The 26,737-nt window shown below is 38.9% G+C and overlaps 2 protein-coding genes across 6 annotated transcripts; one reads left to right on the top strand and one right to left on the bottom strand.

Moving 5' to 3' along the window:
- Positions 1-555: 555 nt before the first annotated feature.
- On the bottom strand, positions 556-16,374 carry traf2b (Tnf receptor-associated factor 2b). Of its 2 annotated transcripts, none has more exons than XM_069673807.1 (11): positions 16,226-16,374; positions 10,531-10,733; positions 8,836-8,914; positions 8,528-8,626; positions 5,699-5,860; positions 5,529-5,603; positions 5,200-5,274; positions 3,505-3,726; positions 3,114-3,417; positions 2,545-2,693; positions 556-1,974 (listed from the first exon to the last, which is right to left on the bottom strand). In XM_069673807.1, exons 2-11 carry the CDS (start codon positions 10,704-10,706, stop codon positions 1,756-1,758), a joined length of 1,560 nt encoding a protein of 519 aa, XP_069529908.1. In that variant the 5' UTR covers positions 10,707-10,733; positions 16,226-16,374; the 3' UTR covers positions 556-1,755. The 2 variants fall into 2 exon arrangements, with proteins under 2 accessions (XP_069529908.1, XP_069529907.1); XM_069673806.1 differs by lacking the exon at positions 16,226-16,374 and adding an exon at positions 15,806-15,859.
- Positions 15,692-26,361, top strand: coq4 (coenzyme Q4 homolog (S. cerevisiae)). 4 transcript variants are annotated; one of them, XM_069673811.1, is made up of 7 exons: positions 15,692-15,978; positions 17,062-17,214; positions 18,883-18,979; positions 19,072-19,174; positions 19,315-19,444; positions 23,442-23,535; positions 24,006-26,361. In XM_069673811.1, the coding sequence occupies exons 1-7, from the start codon at positions 15,960-15,962 to the stop codon at positions 24,187-24,189; spliced, it is 780 nt and encodes a 259-aa protein (XP_069529912.1). In that variant the 5' UTR covers positions 15,692-15,959; the 3' UTR covers positions 24,190-26,361. The 4 variants fall into 4 exon arrangements, with proteins under 4 accessions (XP_069529912.1, XP_069529911.1, XP_069529910.1 ...); XM_069673810.1 differs by lacking the exon at positions 15,692-15,978 and adding an exon at positions 16,056-16,556; XM_069673809.1 differs by lacking the exon at positions 15,692-15,978 and adding an exon at positions 16,063-16,570.
- Positions 26,362-26,737: the final 376 nt, after the last annotated feature.

The following is a 26,737-nucleotide window of genomic DNA, read 5'->3' as shown; positions in this document are numbered from 1 at the left end:
GATACAATCTCGAAGATTTTCATGTAAATAAATGTCTGTTAAGTCACTATCTATCGCTGAATGAGGTAACACAATGGTGATTGAGCCTATGGCCCACTGATGAAAGCCTTTGCATTTGCAGTATATAGTATTATTGTAGACTGGGAGTCAGAGGTGAAATAAGCACAAGCTGCGCCCAGTAAGTGTTGCGTTTCCCATCACCCAGCAGTGGTTGGTCTGCCAGAGAGGGTAGGCGGAGCTAAGCGGCTGCTTTTCTTGTCTCTGCAAGTGTTGAGAGTAAACAGTAATCTACTATGGCTGAACAAACAAAGAAAAGATCGATGACTACAGATACAACTTCTCATATCCTTTGCATTGGTATGCACTACCAGTCAAACGTTTGCACACATTTTCTCATACAAGTGAATGGGAAAGTGTGTCCAAACTTTTGACTGGTAGTGTATTTATACCTTTATAATGTTCATATTGTGTGCTGCTAAATGGCTAATGCTAGCTTCCACTCGCTGAATAAAAACCTTTTAGACAAAAGCAAGAATGGATGTACAATTCGTAAAGTATGCTGCAATCCTTTATTATGATGACAAAGAAATGCACAAAATTGACCCTTGTTTTGATTTAAAGTAAAGAAATTAATTTTTGTTAAACATAGTAAAAATGAAACTCTTAATAAGACATATTGAAATAGGTACAGGTAGGTCGATAGAATTAAAGTTAATATAAGGAAGGAGGTTTTCTAGTAAACAGAGTTACACACCTAACATTAAGTTAAAAGCTTATTTTTTCACAGTGTGACCGTGCTAATATTTACCATAAAGTAAAACTACAGTTGTACACAGCATTTGCAGTCTATGTAAGACAGTTTTTTCTGCTCTGTTCAATATTTCTTTGGTTTCTGGGGGTTTTTTTGGTCTTTTTTAAGAGGGAGGGGAAACATGGGGAGTAGAGAGTGGAGGCTGACATGAACCAAATGGATCGGCAGACCGAGAGTCGAGCCTGCTCTACCGACTGAGCTAAACCAGCGCCCCTAAATGCGTGTCTTTACATAGATTTATAACATAAACACGTGAAGCTATGATGTAAAACAAGAAGAGGAAACTTCCACTTCTGTGAGGGGGCCAAACATTTTTGTTGGAAGGCGGGATCTGAGGACGATTTCAGGCTAACGCTGGTTTGTCCTGTTTGGATGTTAATAACCATAAAACAAAATAATCCAGAGTATTATTAGTAGTCGTAACTATAATATGTTTATATATGTAATATAAACAAGGTATTTCATACATATACTTGTTATACTTTATAATATTGCGTTTAAATGCAGAGAGAGTCACATGAGGAGGATGTCAGACCTCTTTTATCATAAGAGCGATGTTTAACTAAGCAGCTACTACATGTTATTAAAGCTCTTTTTAACGCCTGTTGGCAGCTGTATAAGTGAGTATATGTGATCTAGGTGCGTCCTTAAGTATTTCATATACAAGACACTAACAAAATAACAGAACTGGTTAAACCTATATAAAGCACTTGTATTAATTTATCCACTAAATATGGATGCCCGTAACCATGTTGTTATTTTTGACACCTTGTGTATCTGTCCTGATGTGACTCTCCCAGTAACATCCTTAATGTCTAGTGTAGATATCTTATAATGACTTATATTATCATGTATATTATTATTATCTATTATTAGGTATTCGCTGATGACTGATTACTGTTTTCCTTTCAACATGTTTTGGTGTAGCTTCCACAGTACACACACTATAACCCGGTGAGGTCCACGATGGCTTTGATGAATATTGTATCATCCCTCAGGTAGGCGCTCTTTCCCGCTAGCTTGGCCAGCGGGCAGAAGAGCGGGCAGCCGCTGGCGATGTTCATCTCGCTGATCGGCCGCTGGAAGGAGGTGGAGGTGACGTCGGGGCGGAAAGCGTCGATTATGTGCTCCCTGTTGTTCTGGTCCAAGAGCATGAGAGTCACCTGGAGGAGGAGGAGAGGAGTTTAATTGTGTGCTACAAGACATCAGGGACAACAGCAGTCATCTCCATGGCTGGGCCTGTCTGCTTTTAAACTGCAGTGTACCAAGGACAGGCTGAACAACACGTTTTCAGATTGGCAGGTATGTGATGTCACAAACCGAAGGAGCCAATCCCGTTAATGGACGGCGTGACGCTATGCATATCATTATGTGTCACCTATGGCAACCACTTTGGCGATGTGGGAGCCAGCTGTAACTGTCATTGTAATTTTTCCAAACTCACTACTGACTACTAATGATAACTTTACTACTACTAATTACTACGTTTCAAGCTAGCTCAGTTTCAACAAGCTGCTACTAAAGGATGGTCAGAGACGTGTCTTGTTTTAGTGGCGGAGGTTGGGTGGGCGGGGCCTATGCAGATTCAGGAGTTTTTAATGAGGGAGAAGGAGGAGATGCCTTAGGAGGATTTACAAAGTAATTAAACATATCAGACACAATTTATTATTTCACGCAGAGCATTTTATACGTCTTGAAACATGACCTGAGCTGGTCTTTAAAAGTCGTCTCACCTTCTGGCTGAACGGCCATTTGAGCAGCGCGTCGCACTTTCCCCTCATGACCACAAAGAACAGAGAGAGGTGAGTCCCTCGGCCCGTCCCGTCCCCGTTCAGATACAGTCTCAGGCACATTTTGTATCCGTATTTGCTGGAGTAAAACGCTGCAGGAGAGAAAGAGAAGAATCCAGAATGTAATCGGAGACTGAAAATAAGTTGTCATGTGAAACACACTCCCTTTGGGTCAACAAGGGCGTAGAGAGGAGGAATTCCCCTTGACGGCATGCCAAGAGTTAAGATCATGCAAAACCCGTGACCATGGCTCACTCTAACTCAGAAATAACTTACATCTCCTCTGGAGCCAAGGGGGACGCCCAAGACAGCTGCCCGGATTTATATAATATCTAATTCTTTTATCTAATTCTACTTTTCTCTCAAGTTTTATTTTGACCCAATTTAATTAATTGAAATTCTTTGGGTTTTGTTGGATATTCTTTTTCTTAACCTTCTCACTGTATAAGAACCACGTGTACAGAAGACATTCAAAAATGCATGATGGGTAATGACTATATCCTCCATCTCACCTGGAGAGAACATCGCAGGCGCCCGTCCGGCCACAGCGTCCTGCCTGCGGCGCGAGAAGTCTGTGATTTTCCACACAAATATCCCGTCGTAGGTGCAGAGCTGGAGATCTCGCACCATCTGCTCCCTCTCAGACAGCTGCAGGTCTCTCATCTGCACCGTCCGCTCTAACTGATTCACTCTATTCGAGAGGTTTTCGATTTTTTCTTGATCTAAACGATGTTGATGAGAGAAGGCCTCTAATGTCACCAAACTGCGCTCCACTTCCCGGTTCAGGACGCACACTATGTTTTCTAAAGCGTTGACCTGTGGGAACACAGAAACAAATACATTCAGATCCTCATTCAGAAACAGAAATAGCAAAACAAAAACGTCCGATCAGTTAAGACTAACCTTTTTGTCCAAGCCCACAGGCTGCACGGAGGCTGCGGCTCCGACGCCCATAGTGACTCCCTCCTCAGGAGACCGGTACAGGCCCAGACCAGAGTCCTCCTGCCACTCCCCGGCGCCGGCGTCGGCCCGCGTCCGAGCCATGGTCAGCACCATGGGCAGCAGCAGACGCAAGTGCTCCATGGTGCTGCTGTTCTCATGGTCGCTGAGCTTCCCGTTCTCTATCTGAGAGACACAACAGAGCTGATTATAAGGGTGAGAGTGAAAACGGGGTGATAAAGACGTATGCATCCTTTGTCTATTATATGAAAATACTTAAATAAGATCCTAAAAATGAACTTAAACTTACAAATGAGAAAATAAAAGATATCTGTGATACGTTATAAATGCCAACTGTCTCAAGTGACGTGTAATAACTGAGTCTAAAGTTACAAAACCATGTCTGCAACGGACCCGTGTGGGTGCAGTTTCCAACACGCCTAACTACATGAACAAAAACAACCTCGTTGGATTCAAACAACCCGTTTTCAAAAGGAAGCCCCGCCCACTTAATACCAGCCATAAATCTGTCATGACAACAAACAGCAGGGTAATTATGTGTTGATCTACAGCCAGAGAGGTCATGAGTCTGATCGAGAGAACACTCAGTGTCTTTACATGTGTCTATCAATGATTTGGAACAGATGTATTCTGAATGGGAGATTTTACAGGTAGAAATAAATGTGTCGGTGCCCTCTGGTGATGCAACTGTGTTAGCCTAAATAGACTGATAATAATGGCCATGCAGATGTGTTGGTCGGCCCCTTCTGAGAAGCAGAAGTCATTTTAACACAGATTTTTAATAGCTCTAAATTTGACCTAACCACTCACATGTTTTTACACTAAATATGAGGCTTATATCAGAGGGCATATAGGTTAGCTTAGCATAAAGACTGGAAGCAGAGGGAAACTGCTAGCCTAGTTAGTCTGATACAAATATACATATTATGTAATGGATTTTTGGCAATGGTGAAAAAAATTGTAATGACCAGCTCTTTACTTAGGCCCCGTGTCCACACGGTGCGTTTTTCTGAGCGCCAGTGGACAGAGCGTATGCGGTGAGAGAAAAAGTGCAGCACCCAGCGTCTTTTTTCTGAGCGCTCTTGTGCGGCCGCTCTGAGCGCTTCCAGTTGAAAATCTCTATACTTTTCAGAAAGGAGCTGGTGTCGTTACCACCGCTTTTTTCAGACAACCAGTCAAGTGGGGTGCCACTCGTTACCCTGGTTACCACCAAACATGGATGCATGCATTTCTGTACAAACAGTATCACAATAGAGACCGAAAAGCCCACTTGTGGGAGCAGATCGGCCGCAACACTAAATGTTGCTGGTAAGTGTCGTGCTTTTATCGTGCTACGCATCATATGCTTGTTGTTAGCTGTGTAGTAAGTTAAACTTATTGTTGTCATAGAAACAAAACCGCATGCAGCTTTCTTTCTCTCACGGCACAAGCGCTTCACCCCGGCGCTCCCCAGCGCCCTGACAGCGCTTGTCTGCCATAAAAGGGCCCCATGTGGACATCTTTATCTGTCTTTATCTGTACATATATGAGGGCATTATCAATCCTGTAACAGAACTCTTGACAATGTTTTACTTGACCCACTTCAATAAACAAATCCACAATGAAAGCTTTATATACGATAAGTTGTATTGTACATACCAAAAATTTACAGCCCACTTCATTGAATGGACAGGCACTCTTTGACTTGGCGCAGGACTTGCTGTGGTCATTGAACTGAAGACAAAACAGAAAGTTCAGATCGTTATTGGATCAACTCCCAACCGTCCATAAACTCAAACAGAAAAGTGAAAGCGTGCAGGATCTCTAGTCAGAAAGAAACTTAGTAGTCATAAACAGAATTCCTGGTCGATACACCCATTAACCAAACCGTCAAACCTCAGACAATCCTGTTGTGAAATGAACATGCGCTTGCTTAATGAATGACTCATCTGTCCTTTCTATGTCTATACATGAGGATCAGCACAAACCTTCTCTCGTGGGATCTTCTTCTTTCCACAGTCTTTGCATTGAAGGGGAAACTTCACACAGATCTCATCATGGGCCTGAAAGTACACCATGAAAAGTGAAGGTTATATTATCATGGATTGTTTTATGAAATCCAGATACTGCTTTTCACTATCTCAGCTCCGTCTCTCACCTTGATGTCTTTAAAGTGGAAGGTCATTTTGCAGTATTTGCAGTTGAGCGTCCTGGCCTCACACTCCCTCTCATTGTGTCTGTCCTTCTCCGTACGAAGGATCAAGGCTTGGCAGGCCTCGCACGGTATCCGCTCAAATTCACAGCGACCTTCATGCTGCGCCTAAAAATGGAGGACAAATCTTGTATTTATTTGTTTTGTTTTAAGATTACTTTTTGGCTTTCTTAGATAGGACAGCTGAAAAGAGACAGGAAACATGGGGAGTAGAGAGTGGGAGACGACATACAATGCGATCAGGACTGCAGCCTGCTCCACCAACTGAGCTAAACCAGCGCCCCCACAGATCTTTTATGAACAGTCTTACTTCCTGCCTCTCCTACATGTGTAGGTGTTTAGTGTGTGCTTTTCAAAGGAATATCAAAAAAAGATGGCCTTTGCTGTGGTTTTGACATTCTAGATCATTGAAAAGTGTCTTAGAAAAGCACCCGACCTTTTGTCAGGTGTATATGGCACACCCATGTTTACCATCATATAATAAACCACTCTGCACAAATTCAATGGAAGTTTGAAGCAGACACACCTGAATATTTAAAGCAGGTGTGGCTGGTGGTGACAGTTGAAATGTGGAAATACAGGCTGTTCGTTTTTACACAACCGTTCATCATTGAGAAAGCGATTGTGTAATTATGGATTAAGTTTTTTCCCCTGAAGGACTTACAATCAAATTATTTGTACTTAACAACTGTTGGAACCATAGAGTGCATAAAAAGATGGACGACATGACAGCTCTCTGAAAGTGAAGGCAAAACATCTCTATCGCCCCCTGCTGACTGGCTGCAGTATAGGTCATAAAGCCCGCCTCCTCCATGTTAACAGGTGGGACATGAGTCAAACTATAAAATCAAAATACACGTCAAATAAATGTTTCTCAAACATGGTTTCTGTCATTAGAGTTAGCTCTTATCATGCTGATTTATGTCCAAGTGTTTATTTTTCTGACAAGTTTAGTTTTAATTAGTTATAAAATGCCTCCGCAGCCGATCTGTTCCGGATTAGCAGAGTTGAGCAGGAACAGTGAGAGGAAATGTAACTAAATCAACAGTCAATGAAGTTTCCATATCTGTGAATGTTAACCACAGACCAACACAAGAAGCTGTTCTGCTTTTCTGCTGAGTCTTTGCTGTTTCTTCGGTAATTTAATTGTGTGTTTTGGTTAGCGGAAGTGGCTACGGCCGCTTCACCTGTCGATCTCTACTGCGCGGTCTCTGGCTCCAAATGATGTCACCATCGCAAGATGGCAGCTCCCATCAAGGGGCTATTCTGGCATTAATTCCAACAGTGAGAGCAGATGGAGACGCATCGTCCATCTGTATGTCATTGGTTGGAACACAAACAATGTACTAAAAGAATTTTTAAAAAAACATTTGACCGAAGAAAAATTTAAAAAAAGAAGAGAATCTGGTCAAAAACGAAAATCAAAAAGTCAAGCTAATATGAGGAACTGTGTAAAATACACAGGCACAGAAATAAAATAGTGGAAGTAAAAAAATTAATTACTTGAGAAAAGGTAGTTTTATATTTAAAGCTGTTAAGTGTTAAATAAAGTTACTGAAAAACCCCAAATAAGGATCATTTTTTGAAAAATGCCGGGAACTGAGTTCAGTAAGGGGCGGAGCCACTGACCAGGAAGCTGGTCTCTCCCACGAGGACTATCAACACTACACTGAAGCCACAGAGCCAGAGGTAGGTTACTGTTTTTTCGCTTTCCCTGCTCAATTTTCTGATACTCTACTGTGCCGAATCTCAAACGAAAAAAAAACAATCAGCATGTGAATCATCTTTTACCAGTAAACCAGGTTATACACCCGCCACATCCTGTTCAGCCTGTTTTTCCCAGCTTTGTTGGCGCTAGCTTAGCGGCTAGCTTAGCGGCTAGCTAATAAAGAATTCATTCAGCCCAGAGGTGACAGAGACCGAAGCTGGTTAGTGCTCACACAAGCATGTGGGTGTGTCAAACAGCAAAGTAATCATAAACTGCGAGCCGCAATAACACCAGAGCGGACTGTTCCGTGTCGTAGTCGAGTATGTGTTTCTACCAAGAAGTAAAGAACCACGCTTCTCGTTTTCCGAACACCTCTTTGAGATTTCGCTGAAACTCGTCTACTTCTGTGTAATCAGAATGGTTTAACCACGACATGCATCCTCATCCTTTGCACTTCACGTTGGGCTGACTCTTTATAACACAAATTAACCCGCCCCACACGCAAATATTCGAAGCCCAAACAAAACAAGTGTAGACTCATCCAAACACAAGAACACAAACATGCTTTTAAGCTTCGTGTGGGGGCATTTACACGCTCATCAAACTACAGTCTGTGTGAAGGCAAGGATGAGGGTTCATTGTCTAAACAGCCTGTGTAAATTATTCTCCTGTAATGGTCAGCACACACTCAAGCAGTCAAGCCGATCTGCAGTCAAATGGCGTTTTTATATGTGGTACTTTCCCGCTTGTGTTTAGTTGGTATCGTGGGGACTTTCCAGGCAGTGTTAAGTTTCACTTCCTGTTTCCCGGCTCTTCATGCTACTCTGCATGCTACCCTGCACGCAGTGCGATCGCTGCCATTATGTGGGCGATGCCTTGAGAGCACAGAGACATGTGGCTGAGAATGCAGAGTATGTAATGTATAACTCTGAGGAATTAGAAACATAAATAAGTTCTGGCAGTAGGGGTTTGGGTGGGGAATACTTGACTCTTGCCCAAGAAAGACGAACAGAAAGCAGAAGAAAGACAGAAAGGTGACAAAGCAAAAGCAGAACTAAATACTTTACCTCATACTCTTTTATGGAGCCGGTCCAGGTGCAGCCCTGGTTCAAACACCTGGCAGGCAGACTGGCTATCTCTCTACCTGCGGCATTGTCTGGAAACGCCTGGTGGGCCGACAAAGAACAGACTTCAGTGAACTCATTTGCTTATAATAGCAGCAGCAGACATTACAAGAGTAGTCGTCAGAGTCTGCGGTGAAGAAAAAATTCCGTCACACAGAGGTCACACTTGTTTCATCGAGACCGAGTGGGAGTTAGGAGAGAGATCACAAGATAATGTCTCACAGCACTGCAATGCCTGCTTCATAACTCACCTCACTACTGTTAAGAATGGACACAGGCTCCTCGTATATTTCCTCTTGGCGGCAAGCCTCGCATGGTTTTGGCCCAGAACTGATAAACAAAACAGGATTGTGACTTTTAAATGGGAAAAAAAACAGCTGGTATTTCCTGCTGACTACTTCAGACAACAGTGCCAGTTCATGAATCATTGTTGAATACAAGAGGAAGCTTGTGTGGAAAAAGCAGAAAAAGATTGAGGACAATCAATAAGAAGAAAAAAACTACATGGGGAAATTCCAACATAAAGGCAGCTTTGGTTTTGTAAACAGGCCATGTGAATCCCCTTATAAAGCATGTGCAGGAAAGGAAAAGGCACAGTTCATATTTTCAAAGGGAAGTTGTTAAACACCACAGATTCATTTGTCTGTGTATGTGTGAATGTGGACACAAAACATCGTACGTAATAAAGCTTTAGTTTCACTTGGCTCGTAAGGAATAATGTCCAACAAGACGTCCATTATCAGGAATTTATAGATTATATGGAGTCCAGAACCGTCCATTAGTTCCTGATAATGGACACCTCGAAAGGCATTATTCTGCGTATATAATATTTACTTGTTGTAATACGTCTATAGCGTTTTGTTTTCATGCGCTTCTTTAAAGGGTGGATCATCTAAAAAATCTTCGGGTCTGCAGTCTACATTTCAAACCTGACGATTTTGAACGAGACACCGGAGGCGGGCGTCCTGGAATGAGGAAGTGTAGTTTAGCGAGCTCTCTAGCCTCCACCAGATGACGTGTTTTACGTAGTCCGGGGGAGGTTTTCCAGGGCTCATTGGAGAAGCGGATAGCGTCCTCCAAAGGCACAGAGCGAAATTGCATTTTTTTCTACCATAATGGCATTAGCTCCGCATAACAGCATGATAGGACTGAGGTTGAAAATCAGCGAACTGGCCCTTTCAGGTGAAAGGAGCTTGTGTGTTACATGCGCCATCTTATGGTGTACAGAGGTTCTGAAGGGTTGCACTCAAGTGTTGTAAATAACAAAGCTTGATCTCTCTTCACTTCACGGTTTCTCTTTCTTTAACTGCATCCCAGTCATAGGTCAAAAGAAATGTCGCGAGAAAAGCTGCTCATTGTTGCCACTGCCTGTTAGCCTGTAAACAAGCTGCATTAATTGTAAACCTTGACTACGTCCATGCTGCTATAATAACTCATGATAGGTGCTGGTATGTAGAAGGCGGATCAATTTAAAGCGCTTAACAGACAATTTCAGAACCACTTCAAAGGTGTCGAATTATCAGGAAATAATGAACACCCTGCAGCCAATCACAAACGAGTATACCATGGTATAAAAAGGTTTAAATGCCTGTGTTGTCACCTTATTATCAGCGATACTATCTAAGTATAATTAAACATAAGGTGATAAATACGTGTGATAAATACGTGGGATAAAAAACAAGCAGGAAGAGGAAGAAGAAAAGGAAAAGGAAAGGATGGACACCTTTAGAATGAGTCAGCAGGGTGACATCCTTGTGATTCACTGACTCCAGTTGCCAGTCATGGGAGGGATGACTTTGCATAGAGTGAATGATCTCGGGAGAAATCCCCAAAGGCGAGCAGGGACAAGAACACAGGATGTGCTGAACTGAAGCATTAGGGTGCAGGGTGGGGGGAGGGGTTTGCATTTCACACGGTTGTAGGTGGTCTGAGGACCTCCAGTGTACCTGGTGAGCTGCCTGAAGCAGTGTACACAGAAGCGGTGGCCGCACTGAGCCTGGACAGGCTTCCTCAGGACCTGGAGACACTGCTGACATTTGTATTTATTCTCCATGGGCACCGACAGCACACTGAGGGGGATCCCTGGTAAAGAGTTGGAGCAGTCCATCGAGATTCGAGCCATTCTTCTCCATCAATCTGCTGCTATAACCTGTGAATGAAAACCACACAGATCAGCTGTTAATGGCCACACAAGACTTGTGAAAGTACAGAAAGCACGTTTGCTGTCCCTGACTATGCAGAGTTCAGCATATTTAAGTGTCAGCAGTTCACTGGCTCTACAGGAAGCAACATGAGCAGCGTTTTAGCCATAAAGCGAATAATTGTGTGTGAAAATATAGGACTGACTCATTGTGAAACTTTACCTCTACCTTTGGGCTGCTGTAGCCTACACCTGCTTTACAAGTTCAAGGAAATGATGGGGCCATGTGCAAATAACTTTGAATACATTTCAATTAGAGGGCCACAATGGAGCCTGTGTGCAACTAAAAACAAGGTCACAAGACTTCTACAGAAAATGTGCCTGACCCACAGAGCCCTTCTGAGATGCGTGCAAACTCTTGTATTCAGCATCTTAAATCAAGGAAAAGAAGATGCTAATCTTGCAGAGAGACAAACTGGTGACAGGTGCATCTGATAAGTTGCACGAGAATGTAAACATGTAAGCACTATCTGTCACTGCAGAGGAAAACGTTTAGATCGTCTATCTTTTGTTCGTCTGACACTTTCCTGTTGGTTAAAAAGTCAAAAATCAGCACTCTTACCACTGACAAGTATAGATACAAATGGATAAAAAACCATGCTAACTATGACAAATGCAACAGAGCACCATGGCCGCCGTTTGCTGTGGTTCAGGAGACGATCGCAAAAAACAAGAAGCCGCTGGTTCAGCAGGGCGCCGTGTGTGCAAAGGACAGAGACTTCCACTCAGGACACAGTGGTAGCAATCTATGAGTCATGACAGGCTAATAGTATAAAGGTACATTTGCACCCACTTTTGTGTTTTTTACTACTGAAAAGGTAGCTTTTGCTAAAGAGCCACTACACAATGCTAAAAATCGTGCTGGTGCTGCCACCTGGTGGTTACTGTATGCTCTGCTCTGCCCACAATACATGAAGTACAACACAATGGCTCAAATGTGGCTGTAACCACAGTATCATTTTGTGGTATTTGTGCTTCACATGAGCAAACTTTAATAATTTGAATATTCTTTCTTTTGGTGCCCTCTAGTGGCAGAATGACAGAATGAAGGCGGCGAGGAGTCGCTGATGTTCTTTACATGTTGGGAGCGTGGTTTGCACAGATCATATGAGGCCCCAGGAGTCTGCAGGTATTGTTTTTGATCAAATACAGAGAACCTTGGTATTGGTAAGTCTTTAATGGTAGTTTTAAGGGTTACACACAGTTTTTCGAGCGCTACTACACGCTGAAGGGAACGCGAGTTTAGTTTAAGTGAATGTGTATGGACATTTCTATGGAAAGTGTTGGAATCTTGCCATTCACGGAGAAATACATTTCACCACACGCACAGGAGAGTTACAACGGTGAGTGCGTCAATTACTAACTTAGCCTGTCTATGTAGCCCCTCTGTGGCTTAATGTGGCTTAATGAGTTGTATGTCTCCGCCAACCAGTCTAGATGCAGTTTTCGTAAAAAGTACGTCCTCACAAATAGAAGCCCTCGAATCGCTTCATCTCTCCTATTTGCGGACATCTTTGCTACCCTTGTCTTGTAAATGATTCTTCCTCTTCAACCGTGAGTGTTTCTAATCATCCTGTTACGTGTATTGTTGCTATTCTGGTTTTGCAGCGGTCGCAGTCAGAATGCAGTCAGAATGTTTCAGACTATTACTTGCTGCCGTCACATGTCGGCTCATAGGCGGCAGTCTAGTCTGGGTGAAAATTCTGCGTTCACACATTCAGCCCGCTCGGAGTGCAGTGCATGTGTGAAAGTGGCTTGTGAACTTTGCGCTGTTAACAGTCCCGTCTCTTTCGCACTTCTGCAACACATTGCTCACTTCTCACAAAAACCTAACTCTGTCTCTGTTTCTCTGCAGAGCTTGTGATTCTCAGAAGACCGTCATCGGGACACCAGGACCAACAGCGGACCAAAGAGCTGGGAAAAGTATCCACTAATCGATCGTGGAAGGTGTCGCTCTCTCGGATGGTTTAAAAAGAATACATAAGCTAAATTCAGTCATTCTGAATTTCGATTTAATTCTCGTAATATTATGACTTTATTCTCGAAATCTTAGATAATACTCCGTCGCACTAAACTTAACTAAATATTGCGTATACAAGAGATGGACTGACAAAGAGAAGAACACCCCGGATAATAAAGCATCCGAGCATAGCTATCTCAAGCACGAGGGCATAAAACGTTGGCCGACCTCTATGGTTAGAATACCACTAAAACTTTCCCAACTGGTGCAAAGGTTTACTGTGTTGCACTAAGAGCCACAAAGATTAGTTAACATTTAGCAATGCAAAAATTGCTAACAAAAGCAGAACTTGTCCACCAGCTGTAAATACAATATCATCTAAACTACTGGCCAGTGTTTGTCCAAATCAGCAAGTTGGGTAACTGCTGCATTAACCGCAGTACCCAGCATGTGGTAGAACTACTTCCACCCTTACCTAGAACTATCTGCTGTCTATGAATGTGTGATCTTAGGCATCAGCAGGCAACAGGATGTCTTACTGAAAAATCCCTAATGGAAGATGATTAGGGAGTGCTTTTCCCATTAACCAGCAGATGTCATCATGTATCGACTTTCTGTAAATACTCCTTTAACAAATATGTTCACAGCTGTTTGATGACTGCAACCCTGCCACAGCTGCAGGAAACGACTATACTGCTATTCTTGTGCATGCAAGCGAGGCTGTCAACTCACTCGCATGCACACGTGTCAAGACTTTTCAGCTTTGCGTGTCATTACATGAATATATAATCTTTGAGATCTTACTTCTCGTCTGTTATAGGCTGAAGCGTGATAATAAGTAGTTATCTGGATGAACTTTGAAAAGCACAAAAGCCAAATAGCAGAGCAATTCTGTCTGCGCCTGTTTACTTGCTGAGTCAAAGCTAACATTAAGAGAACACGTCAACCTTTTATCTCCAGACTACCTGCTTACCCATGTTATTTTTTCAACCCACATGGTATTGTTTGGTTTCAAAACACACTACTTATCCTGCGCCAATCTACTGAGGAAATGTCATGGGTTTTTTACAGCACTAAAGCTCTGAAAACATGAACCGACTCATGCAGGTTTACTCATTGTGCCATAAAGGACTTTTTGCTGACATGTCTAAAAAGAAGGCAACATCTGAATCATCTTTAACTACACTTTTAATTGACGTAAGCTCTTTCTCTGATAGCAGGAGGGGCTTATAATTGGCTTAACAAAATTTAAAGCTCCTGTGAGGAACTTGCAGTTTGTGTTGACTTTGGCGCCCCCTGTGGACAAAGCCGTACCTCGCGTCTCTTTGCTGATTTTGTCCGGCACATGCTTAAGTGGTGAATGAATTTTGACAAAAAAAAATCTCACCCTGCTTTCTTTAACAGTCATATGTATCGCTCACTTCAAACTTTTGCCCTGAAAAATGTAAACAAAGGCAGCGTGCAGTTGATCGCTTCGTCTGACCCCCCGCCAGCAGTTTCAGGCATTAAAAGTAACTACAGAATGAATCAATCTTGTAGATGATAGTCTGGTTTTCTTTCGCAGGTCATATAGAGCAATCGGAATTAATTTCAGTCTGATTCATAAGCAGCGAAAAACTCCTCACAGGAGGTAAACTAAAGGTTAATTGTGTCCCACATAATTATGTCAGTAAGAAGGCAGAAACACACAAAGCAGAGCATCTTAACTACATCTTAATTTCAATAGTAGCTTTCACAGAATTAGCTATAATAGAACTCTCTAACAGCTATAGCGCTAATACAACCTCTAATGCTTATCATGGGACAAGTGAACATATGACCAGCAGTGTATTACAGGTCAATTGTAACAATAGTAAACATTCAGGCTACAAATATAATCCTACAATAAAAGTAACATTATTATCTTTTTCAATTTTTATTTAACTTAATGAAAATCTAAATATAAGATCAATTTAGTTTAATCCTAACTTTAATTATCATATTAAAAAGCATTTAACTTTGTTTTAATGTCGTTTTATAGCAAACTCTCTTCGAACTAGACCAAACAAAGTTAAGGCATCATTTTTTTGTACGATATATAAATATTCATCACATTGTCTACATTTTAAATTTAAACTAATCTAATCTAATCTCAAACTTCCTGCCTATCACAAAGGAGAGTAAGTGAAACAGCCATACTGGTTATCGTACTTCTTTTTTCTAGAGTTGTGACAAATAATTACTCAGTATTTCTTGTAACACCCAGAATTTCTTCATGTCAAGAACCCCGTTTAAGGCGGGAAAGTTTCATATTTCATATTCATAAATGTGACAAAGTCATTCATAATGTAATTCTCAGAAGCTCTATCTGAGACGTCTGCCCACATAATGACGTTGATGAGTAATTACTGATCACTGTTGACACATACTACACTGAGCTATTTCACAATGACTTGGGTTATGTCCAAATACATCCACAAGAAACAATGACTAAAAAAGCAAAACTAGTACTAACAAGCTAGTCCCCTACCCTCCCAGGGAACAATGAGCCGGAACAAGCAAGGCTGTTGTTTAGCTAGTATCTATAGAAACCTAAGAGGGTTGAGTTTAAAAACACAGTAAAAACAATCATTAAACCAGGCAATATCCTGTGGTGTTTGTCTTTGTCATTCACCACAATCCACCATCCTGAAAAAACACTATTCAAACAGAGCTGGATCTTTGATCACTGGGGCTGAAAATGTTAGAAACGAGACCTTAAGTAACATTAAGTCAGCATTACACTACATGCAAACATAAATCAACACAATTAAAGTACAACCAAACTATGCCTTCAGTCTCCACAGCCAGAACAGTGAACCATAACTATCTGTCCATGTCTGCTTTTTAAAGCAAGCAGCAGCCAGTCTTTGGTCATAAATACACTCTCTGCTCTTCCTGCTGTCTGCATGCTCGCCATTTTCCTGCTCAGTAATAGTCTGTTAGACTAGTCAGACTCCAAACGCAGTCTGAACTGTCTTGTTTCTAGACTCTGAATCCGTCTCACTGTGCTCGTACTAACGTAACTGAAATCTTTACTCACCAAGCTTGCAAAACTGCCAGTTGAACTTGTACTCAGGATACTGCACCTAACCCGAGTATTCATAGTTACTCCCACTACACGTCAGCAGATAACTTAACCAGGGGGGGGTGACCAATTTAATCATTGTGAGTATAGTCACCTTACAATTAACATCATGTTCCGGCTGCTTACTGGTGTGTTTATGCTAAAGATTAATTCTGAATTTGCCATGTTTACTTCTTTTTTGTTTCAAAACACAAATCATTGATGTACCATTGACGCACTTAAACTGCACTTCTTATTGTTTTATATTAGTAGTTAGCTAACACAACTTTAGGTAGCTAGTTAAAGCAGTTAGGCAGCGTTTGACTAACCTTTTAATATCAAATTAAGTATCAAGTTAGCGACATAATACGGTTAAAAACAGCTCAGCAAACTGACCTTGCAGTCTTTAAAGTTTCTCTGTCGATAAAACAAAATTGAAACAGTAGTCCGCTATCGTACGGGAAGGGCAGTTCAACCTTTAGCTGTGTTTACTATTTTGTTGGTGTAGGCGCTTAAAAACATCGTAACGACAGTCCGGTTTCCCCTTATCTACATTCTGCAGTGCACTCAGTCAAACTGACCAAACCCCGCCCCCCCTTACCAGGCTGCCCCGGAGTGAAATCCTCGTGAATGGTATACGCATGCGTACTAGCGTCCACAATGTGGCTGAACGTAGGCGCACATCTCCAAAGGTTGTATCAACTACAATGCGGTTTGATCTCCAAAGGTATGAGTTAAAGTGTGCGTTCAACGTAATTTGAAGACGCGAGAAGCTAACGCCACGTTTTACATAATTGTAGCTATGCGTGGTTAGCTGTTTAAATGTAGACATTTTTGGCTGGTGAAGCCAGCATAACCTCCTAGAAAAGGCACCAACAGTACGCACTCCATAGAAACGTAGCTAGCTTAGTGAGCTAGCAGCATGGTGATTATCAACGATAAGCTACTCTTATATTCACGTCATTCCACGACTAGCAATGGAAAAATATATATTGATTTAATCAAGAAAATGGACCTGGAAGGGTATGTGGATGTAGCGTGCACAACGTTGCGTATGTCTTTTAAAAAGTCACTCTAAATACAAGTGACATGACATTTGGTACGTTATAAAACATATCACCGGTTACTGCTTTAATTCACGTAATTACCAGAACAATTTGTGTTGTAATCATGCATGAGGAACCACAGATTTTGTAAAAGGTGTACATTTTACCCCATTTATGTCTCTGCAGTGTGTATCCGCCAGCTTCACAGTAGTAGCATCAAGTTTACAGACAGCTGTTATGATGGGTTGTACCCTGGACATATCCACACGACACCTATGCAGAAAGCCCTACTGGCTGTTGGGTCAGGTGTTGCTGCCCTCCAGAATCCCTACAGACATGGTGAGACTCCAACACATCGGCATGGGGCTTCATTCTGTTTGTGCAGTGTTTATTGGGGAAAAAACCTTCCCATGGGTTGTCTTGTGAGGATTCATACCAAATAACTGCAACACCCTGGTTTGACTCCTGCTTGGGAACTTTTTCGCGCTACATACAAACAAACAAATTAACCCATTACTCTTCAATTCCTGCCTTTATCTCCACCAGCCAAAATAGGCAAAATGCCCAAAATTACAGTCCGGTTATAGTTAGATCTAGATCAGAGAGCTATCTCCATATTTGGTTATATATAACCGAGCACTCTGGATGTTGGTCCAGCAGAAATCTACCAGTGATCCAATAATAACAAATTCTTCTTTAAAATAAATCATTCTTGTTTCTGAGGACAATCTTTCACAAATAACAATGATGAAACCAACCACTGTGATGTAATAAAAAACAGTTGAATTCATGACAGCTTTCATTTATTCTATCGCTTCTAGAAGGAAAAAAAAGGTCTTATCACAATGTTCACTTTTTTCCTAAGCTTTCAGCCTCACTAGCAGATAGACTTTAGTCATAAAGGTCACAAAGTGTTACTAATGTGATGAGAATGTTTGGTCGAAGTGTTATTTCCAAGGTCAGGTATGAAACTTGAAGGTTGAAAAGTGATTGTGGCTCTGGTGATTGCTTGTTTTGCCTTTATGTCTCAAAAACAAAACTTGAGATTTGGTCGTCTTATTGCTGTTTCAGCTGCTATTGATGATCTATATGAGTTGTGTAACACAAACATTTTATCATAGAGTTTTTTTTTTTTTATCCCTTATTCAAATAAGAAGCCTGGGACATTCTTGTCATGTTGCTACTTTACACCTTCATCTCCTCCTACAACAAGTATGTATGATTAAGCCTGAGTCATTCAGTTTGTCACTCATGCATAAGCAAGTCTTTATCTTTGTCATTTCAGGTCATGGGAACTTGAAAGAACATTTCATTTTTACATTAAAATGATACAAACAAGGACTCAAGTGAACTGTGAAGGGACTGTGAAGTTTCTTTCTCATGTACTAGTCAAGTAGACTTACTCATTCTCAGGCTTCTACACTGTTGAGAAATTAAACAGAATTCAGAACAAAGCCCAGACAGTTTCAGGGGTAGAGACACCTGCTGCAGGTTTTTCCAGCTACCAAGAACTCTAAGAATGTAGTATCAATCTTTGTTCATGTGAGCCTTCTTAAAAGATAAACACTAACTGTGACGTTGGCTTTTAGTTACAAACTAGGCTTTAAACTCAAACTGAGATAACTCTGATGACGTCACCAGACTTGACATTTTCAGACAGATGCTTTCTCAGCTTCACAAAAGACATTGAATGTTGTATGTACAGGTTTATGATTTTCTGTGATACTTAATTAAACCTCCATTTTTGAAAATATAACATTTGATCAAAAGATAAACAAAAGACATTTAACGGCTGTTTGCACCGGCTGCCTCATGTTCTCAGGTGTGATGAATAAAGTAAGTGTTAAAGTGCCTGAATTCCAGGACAAAACTGCGCTAATTTGATAAGACATCAAATGTGTATGATCTATGTAGCAAATTTGATCATTTTAAAGCAATTGTATTAGACTGCAGTTTTAGCAGGTTGTGCATTTGATATTGTTACATTTCATGAAACTCTCCCTCAAGATATGGTCGCTGTACTCGGGGAGACGACCGGACACATAGCGTTGATAAATCTCAGGGACAGGATGAGAAGCGATCCTGAAGGATACGCTGTCCTTACGTAAGTGTCTTAATTCTTTTCGAGCTTCAAATAACGCTTTGTCTTCGGTTTTTAAAAACTATGAATTAATTAAGTCTTACTGGTTATTGCAGAGAAAGGCCCAGGATCAGGCTGTCGACACTGGATCTAAACAAGATGGCTTCTCTGCCTGACGGCTCTTTCGGGAGAGAATATGTCCGTTTCCTGGAGGACAATGTCAGTGTCTTCAGATAAATTTGATACGTGTTTTACCTTTCTTGGCATTGATGTCATATGGGTAAACACATGTTCTTGGAATTCCCTCCTTTTAAGTTTCTTTTTCATCCTAACTCATGAATTCACTTTCCTTATGTCAGCGTGTGACCCCTGACTCCAGGGCGGACGTGAAGTTTGTAGACAATGAGGAGCTGGCATACGTCATGCAGAGATATAGAGAGGTCCACGATCTGTTGCACACTTTACTGGGCATGCCGACCAACATGATGGGTGAGTCGGGATTAAGCAACTGTATAAGTGCTACCCAGATAAGATAGTAGTAATTACACTTCAGACCAACACTGAGATGAGATGGGTTTTCCGGTCAGATGAAACTAAACTTAGTTAACCCTGAGTTGAGGGAAACCCAAGATTCAATTCCTGTAACAGATATAAATTTAACCCTAAGGCAGTTCCTGCTGTTCAGCTAACCTGCTTCACAGCATGTGAAGTTCTGTTTATCTTCTCCTGTTCCAAACTAACTGTCTCACTAAATCTCTGTTAGATATTCCTTAACCCTCCTGTGGTGTTCAGGTCAAGTCTGACCGATTTACAATTTTCATCAATCATAAATATTGGGTTTTACATTTGATTGCCTAAAGGTCTTATGATATCCTCCATACTAGGGATTTGAACATATAAAACTGCTGATCACCACTTTCCTTGAATTTTGAATTGTTTAGTCAACTTTGTCAGGGGGGAGAAACGATCACGACAGGAGGGTTAGGCAAGGACTATGTTTAAATTATCAAGCTGGAGATTTTGTGAATATTTTTGAGTGAGGATGATTATGATGCAGCTTAGGACTTAACTAAAGTTGGAAGGTGTTTTTCTTCTAATATAGTTTCTTCTAATAATAAAAAACACTCTCTCTCAAAATGAAAAAAATAATAATAATTTACTTATCAAAATGACCAAAAAACCTTTCAAAATGAACAAAAATACTTTCAAAATGAACAAAAATACTTTCAAAATGAATAAAAATACTCTCAAAATGAACAAAAATACTTTCAAAATGTACCAAAATACTTCTTAAAATGTACCAAAATACTTCTCAAAATGTACCAAAATACTTTTCAAAATGTACCAAAATATTTATCAATATGTACAAAAATACTTTCAAAATGTACCAAAATACTTCTCAAAATGAACACAAATACTTTCAAAATGTACCGAAATACTTATCAAAATGAACAAAAATACCTTCAATATGTACCAAAATACTTTCAAAATGTACCAAAATACTTTCAAAATGTACCAAAATACTTCTCAAAATGAACAAAAATACTTTCAAAATGTACCAAAATACTTCTCAAAATGAATAAAAATACTTTCAAAATGTGCCAAAATACTTTCAAAATGTACCAAAATACTTCTCAAAATGAACAAAAATACTTTCAAAATGTACCAAAATACTTCTCAAAATGAACAAAAATACTTTCTAAATGTACCAAAATACTTTCAAAATGTACCAAAATACTTATCAATATGTACAAAAATACCTTCAATATGTACCAAAATACTTTCAAAATGTACCAAAATACTTATCAAAATGAACAAAAATACCTTCAATATGTACCAAAATACTTATCAAAATGTACCAAAATACTTATCAAAATGAACAAAAATACTTTCAAAATGAATAAAAATACTTTCAAAATGTACCAAAATACATCTCAAAATGAATAAAAATACTTTCAAAATGTACCAAAATACTTCTCAAAATGAACAAAAATACTTTCAAAATGTACCAAAATATTTATCAATATGTACAAAAATACCTTCAATATGTACCAAAATACTTTCAAAATGTACCAAAATACTTATCAAAATGAACAAAAATACCTTCAATATGTACCAAAATACTTATCAAAATGTACCAAAATACTTATCAAAATGAACAAAAATACTTTCAAAATGAATAAAAATACTTTCAAAATGTACCAAAATACATCTCAAAATGAATAAAAATACTTTCAAAATGTACCAAAATACTTCTCAAAATGAACAAAAATACTTTCAAAATGTACCAAAATATTTATCAATATGTACAAAAATACCTTCAATATGTACCAAAATACTTTCAAAATGAACAAAAATACCTTCAATATGTACCAAAATACTTTCAAAATGTACCAAAATACTTATCAAAATGAACAAAAATACCTTCAATATGTACCAAAATACTTTCAAAATGAACAAAAATACCTTCAATATGTACCAAAATACTTTCTAAATGTACCAAAATACTTTCAAAATGTACCAAAATACTTATCAATATGTACAAAAATACCTTCAATATGTACCAAAATACTTTCAAAATGTACCAAAATACTTATCAAAATGAACAAAAATACCTTCAATATGTACCAAAATACTTATCAAAATGTACCAAAATACTTATCAAAATGAACAAAAATACTTTCAAAATGAATAAAAATACTTTCAAAATGTACCAAAATACATCTCAAAATGAATAAAAATACTTTCAAAATGTACCAAAATACTTCTCAAAATGAACAAAAATACTTTCAAAATGTACCAAAATATTTATCAATATGTACAAAAATACCTTCAATATGTACCAAAATACTTTCAAAATGAACAAAAATACCTTCAATATGTACCAAAATACTTTCAAAATGTACCAAAATACTTATCAAAATGAACAAAAATACCTTCAATATGTACCAAAATACTTATCAAAATGAACAAAAATACCTTCAATATGTACCAAAATACTTATCAAAATGTACCAAAATACTTATCAAAATGAACAAAAATACCTTCAATATGTACCAAAATACTTTCAAAATGTACCAAAATACTTCTCAAAATGAACAAAAATACTTTCAAAATGTACCAAAATACATCTCAAAATGAATAAAAATACTTTCAAATGTACCAAAATACTTCTCAAAATGTACAAAAATACTTTCAAAATGTACCAAAATACATCTCAAAATGAATAAAAATACTTTCAAAATGTACCAAAATACTTCTCAAAATGTACAAAAATACCTCTCAAAATGAACAAAAATACTTTCAAAATGTACCAAAATACTTCTCAAAATGTACAAAAATACCTCTCAAAATGAACAAAAATACTTTCAAAATGAATAAAAATACTCTCAAAATGAACAAAAATACTTTCAAAATGTACAAAAATACCTTCAATATGTACCAAAATACTTTCAAAATGTACCAAAATACTTCTCAAAATGAACAAAAATACTTTCAAAATGAATAAAAATACTTTCAAAATGTACCAAAATACATCTCAAAATGAATAAAAATACTTTCAAAATGTACCAAAATACTTCTCAAAATGTACAAAAATACCTCTCAAAATGAACAAAAATACTTTCAAAATGTACCAAAATACTTTCAAAATGTACCAAAATACTTCTCAAAATGTACAAAAATACCTCTCAAAATGAACAAAAATACTTTCAAAATGAATAAAAATACTCTCAAAATGAACAAAAATACTTTCAAAATGTACAAAAATACTTCTCAAAATGAACAAAAATAATTTCAAAATGAATAAAAAATACTCTCAAAATGAAAAAAAAAACTTTCAAAATGAATAAAAATACTCTCAAAATGTACAAAAATGATCTTAAATGTACAATAAAATACTTATCCTTCCTTTACTAATAAAAATGTACACACAAAATGAACATTTGAACCTGTTTGGCTTTTAAACTGTAAATTGCAAAATCATTGTAACAGGTTAACTTGGTTTCCAGTTAGCCTTCTTCATCATCCATGAAGGACATTCCAGTCTGGTACCGCTGGATGAGTGAACTCATATTGGGAACTTATTGACTCCTTTCTCTATTCTAGTTTTAAAGTAAATGGTAAATGGACTGTACTTATGTAGTGCTTTTCTAGTCTTTGCAACCACTCAAAGCTGCTTTTACACCCATTCACACACACATTCATACACTGATAGCAGAGGCTGCTACGTTACGTGCCCAACTGTCAATCAGTTATCACTTTCATACCCGTTGGGTATGAATCCACCAGGAGCAATTTGGGGTTCAGTGTCTTGCCCAAGGACACTTTGACATGTAGACTGAGGGAGCTGGGGATCGAACCTCCGACCTTCCAATTGAAAGACTACCTACTCTACCACTGAGTTCTTCTTCTAGTTTCTGTTCTCCTTTCGTATTAAATACTCTGGATTTTTTCCCCCGTCTCCATTCATTCCCGCTGTTTCCAGGTGAAGTGGCGGTGAAATGGTTTGAAGCTGCTCAGACTGGGCTCCCCATGTGCGCCCTCGGAGCCGTGTTGGGGCCTCTTCGGCTCAATGCAAGGTACAATACCAGGGTTTAAACTACAGCTCAGTACTGGACCAACGTTAAGACTCACTGAAATCCCAACTGCCTGTGTGTACTCATAGGGGTAGAGCTGCAACTAGCAGATAAAGAATTTTCAAAACCGAAATTTGTCATGTTCAGATAAGAGGGTTTTTTGGGGCTCATATACAATTTTTCACTTTGATCTTTTCATCACAAATAGAAATTTAAAAAAGCCCTGAGTCAACTGTGAAACAATGTGGCCTGATTTTTCTTTAACAGTCCAATTGTAAACCGTTGAGGCCGTTGCGCCAAACAATCCATTTCCTTAACTGTAAATCATTCATCCTTCCTTTTTAATACCTGAGAACTTCCCTGTTCTTTCTGAGAAGCGGGCTGTTGCACGCGTCATCAGAGATATAATATAATCTCTTCATTGTTGTATCATCTGTTCCAAAATTTCCTTCCTTCTTTCTCCTTCCTCCCAGCCGTTTACAGTCACTGTTCACCTCCCTGGGACCGTGGGCTCTGCAGAACGGCCGGCGGTCCCGCTGCATCCTCAGCATCTTCTACGAGAGGCGGTGGGAGCAGGACCTGGACGACCTCCGACAAGAGCTAAACATAGAGCCGCCTCCTGTCACACTCGGGGCTACCAACAGGAGTAGCACTTGAAGACGATAAAATCACAGCATATTGGAGGAAAAAACAGAAATACTTGTTTAACAGTGGAGTTTTTTTTAACGAGAAGGATGTTGGGGAAGTTTCACAGTTGGCAAACTTTGGTTTGTCCCTTCCTACAAAAGTGTCTTTATGTTAAACCAAGTTTTACTTTGAAATGTGAAACATTTGGAGAGCAATTATTTCAGCTTATTTCTCACTCGATGCAATTGTTGTTAATATGAAAGAAAGTGTGTTTTTTATAAAGGATAAAAAATGATTTAAAAAAAGTGTGTTCTTAAATACTTTGATTTCTGGTCTAATATTGTGATTTAATTCCAATGTTAGCAAGTTATGAGATACTTCAAAATATATTTTAAAGGTAGTAATGAACATAGTTTTGTGACCATTATTTGTATGTGATAGAGCTGTCAACTAGGACCTGTAGGTGTTTGAACACGTGTGGGAGAAAAGCAGGTGGTAGACCACCTAACACCTCAGTGCAGCTGCTATATTCTGACTCGTGTTTACTTTACTCTGAGTAATTTATAAGCCACGTTTACCGTTATAAAGGCATTGACAGGAAGAGTGTACGAGCGTCAGAAAATAACCTGAAATATTTTTGGGGTTTATTTGTGAAGACCAGTTCCAGTTATCATGTGGTTATTTCTTTTTAGCGTAGTTAATTTAACAGCTCAAAAAACAAAGTAAACAAACTATCATGTTGGCAGCTGTGCTTAATGTTGTTAGCTTGATTCCCCAGTTTTGGTGCTTTCCTGGACCACTTTCCTAATGTAAAAAATGAATAGTTAAGAGAGCGGATACCAGAGATGCTGTTGCAACTTTTTTAGGTGATATAAATAACACTTACAATTTCTTGGACACGTGATGAACTTCACACAGAAACTCTACTGTGGCTTTAAAGAGTTCAGGAGACAAACACACGGATCAAACTGATCCTAAATGGCTTTTATAGTGAGTTGTTTCAACAGTGTCCCTGTTGAAATGTTGTGTATGTATATTAAATTAAAGAAGCCAAACTTTGATTTGCCACAAAAACAAGAATTAATTTATTAAATTAAAAGAAGAAACCCACGAAAGACCCCTTCCCAAAACAAACTCTGTAATCTGGACACTAGTGTTATTCTGCATGGCTGCAGTGTACTGAGTGGTTTATGGTCATTAAAGTACAAACAATACCATATTTGGTCGTAAAGAATCCCTGATGATGAGAACTGTATTTATAGTTGTTTATATTTATAGTTTTCCCCTTTGCCTCAGCGTTATCTCGCTGCTACTCAGAGGAGGAATGTACTGAAGGATATTTAGTCGAGTCTCACGTTCTGAAGTACAAATGTAAGGTATTTTCCTTTCCTGCCACTTTCTACTTCCACTTAAGTTCAGCGGGAAATCTTGTACTTTTTACTTTTCTTCAAAGGACAACTATCTGACAGCTTAAGCTACTCAAGGAATTACATTTTTTTGCATGCAAATGATGCAAAGAACTTATGAAATATGTTTGTTTTAGATTAAACTAACAAACAGCAGCTTATATACAAGCAGGAGTTGATGAATCACAAAATTAATTGCCATTATTTTGATGAATGTTTTAGCCTTTTATATGTAAAGGAAATTTATGATTGCAGCTTCACAAATATAGAGACTTTTAATATAAATGTATATTTATTTATGTATTATTGAGGTCTTTTGGTCGGATGACACAAGTTCTGTGAAGGTGTAACTTTGGGATCTTGATGCCATTTTCACTATGTATGTTGTTTTTAAAATGAACTCTATTAATGGAGAAAATAGCATATTAACAAATATCAACATTTGCATATTGACATATAAATCCATATTGAAATGATAATTGGTTCCACGAAAAAGTTTAAAATAAGCTCTGTGTTTATTTAAATTCATAATGCTTAATAATAGTGTAATAAAAATGAATAAATCTATATTTTATATAATAATCAAAGTTATGGACAAAGCCGTACCTCTTATCTCTTTGCTGATTTCGTCCTGTACGTGCTTAAGTGGTGTTTTTTAACAAAACATCTCATCCTGCTTTCTTTAACAGTCATATGCATCACTCACTTTAAAATTTCCCCTGGAAAATGTAAACGAAGGCAGCGTGCAGCTAATCGCTTCATCTCACACCTACCCCCCCCGCCCCCCCGCCAGCAGTTTCAGGCATTAAAAATAACTATATAGAAATAATCAATATGTCTCTGGTTTGTTTTTGTAGCTCATATATAGTGATCAGAATGATTCTGTTTCATAACCAGCAAAAAACTCCTCACAGGAGCTTTAAACATAATTTCTGGGTGATGCTATGAAGTGAGGTTAAGCTGCTACGTCTATTATACTGTGACTCATCATTGAGGTATTAATATGCAGGGCAATAGGGAGGGCAATATGTGCAACATCAAAGTGTGGGAGGGGATCAGCAGGGGGGGTTTCCCTTCTTTGGATCTATGAATGGCAACAGTTCATTATCTTTATTTATTTTATGTTCCCATTATTGTGCTTTATGTTTCCTCAAATGTGCACTATGCAACGA

Source organism: Semicossyphus pulcher, unplaced genomic scaffold, assembly GCF_022749685.1.
Source record: "Semicossyphus pulcher isolate SPU_LCO1_2020_fin unplaced genomic scaffold, fSemPul1.0.p SCAF_22, whole genome shotgun sequence".
Taxonomy (NCBI): domain Eukaryota; kingdom Metazoa; phylum Chordata; class Actinopteri; order Labriformes; family Labridae; genus Semicossyphus; species Semicossyphus pulcher.
The sequence above is the reverse complement of the archived record's forward strand: the minus strand, read 5'-3'. Positions and strand labels throughout refer to the sequence as shown.

Bases quoted from the DNA above. Each gene is read 5' to 3' on its own strand.
- coq4 (XM_069673809.1), top strand. From the start codon at position 16,471: ATGCGTACTAGCGTCCACAATGTGGCTGAACGTAGGCGCACATCTCCA. The intron at 19,445-23,441 runs GTGAGTCGGGAT...CGCTGTTTCCAG, and splicing joins CATGCCGACCAACATGATGG to GTGAAGTGGCGGTGAAATGG. The intron at 23,536-24,005 runs GTACAATACCAG...CCTTCCTCCCAG, and splicing joins CCTCTTCGGCTCAATGCAAG to CCGTTTACAGTCACTGTTCA.
- traf2b (XM_069673807.1), bottom strand. From the start codon at position 10,706: ATGGCTCGAATCTCGATGGACTGCTCCAACTCTTTACCAGGGATCCCC. The intron at 3,727-5,199 runs GTATGTACAATA...TGTGTCTCTCAG, and splicing joins AAGTGGGCTGTAAATTTTTG to ATAGAGAACGGGAAGCTCAG. The intron at 3,418-3,504 runs GTTAGTCTTAAC...GTGTTCCCACAG, and splicing joins CTGTGGGCTTGGACAAAAAG to GTCAACGCTTTAGAAAACAT.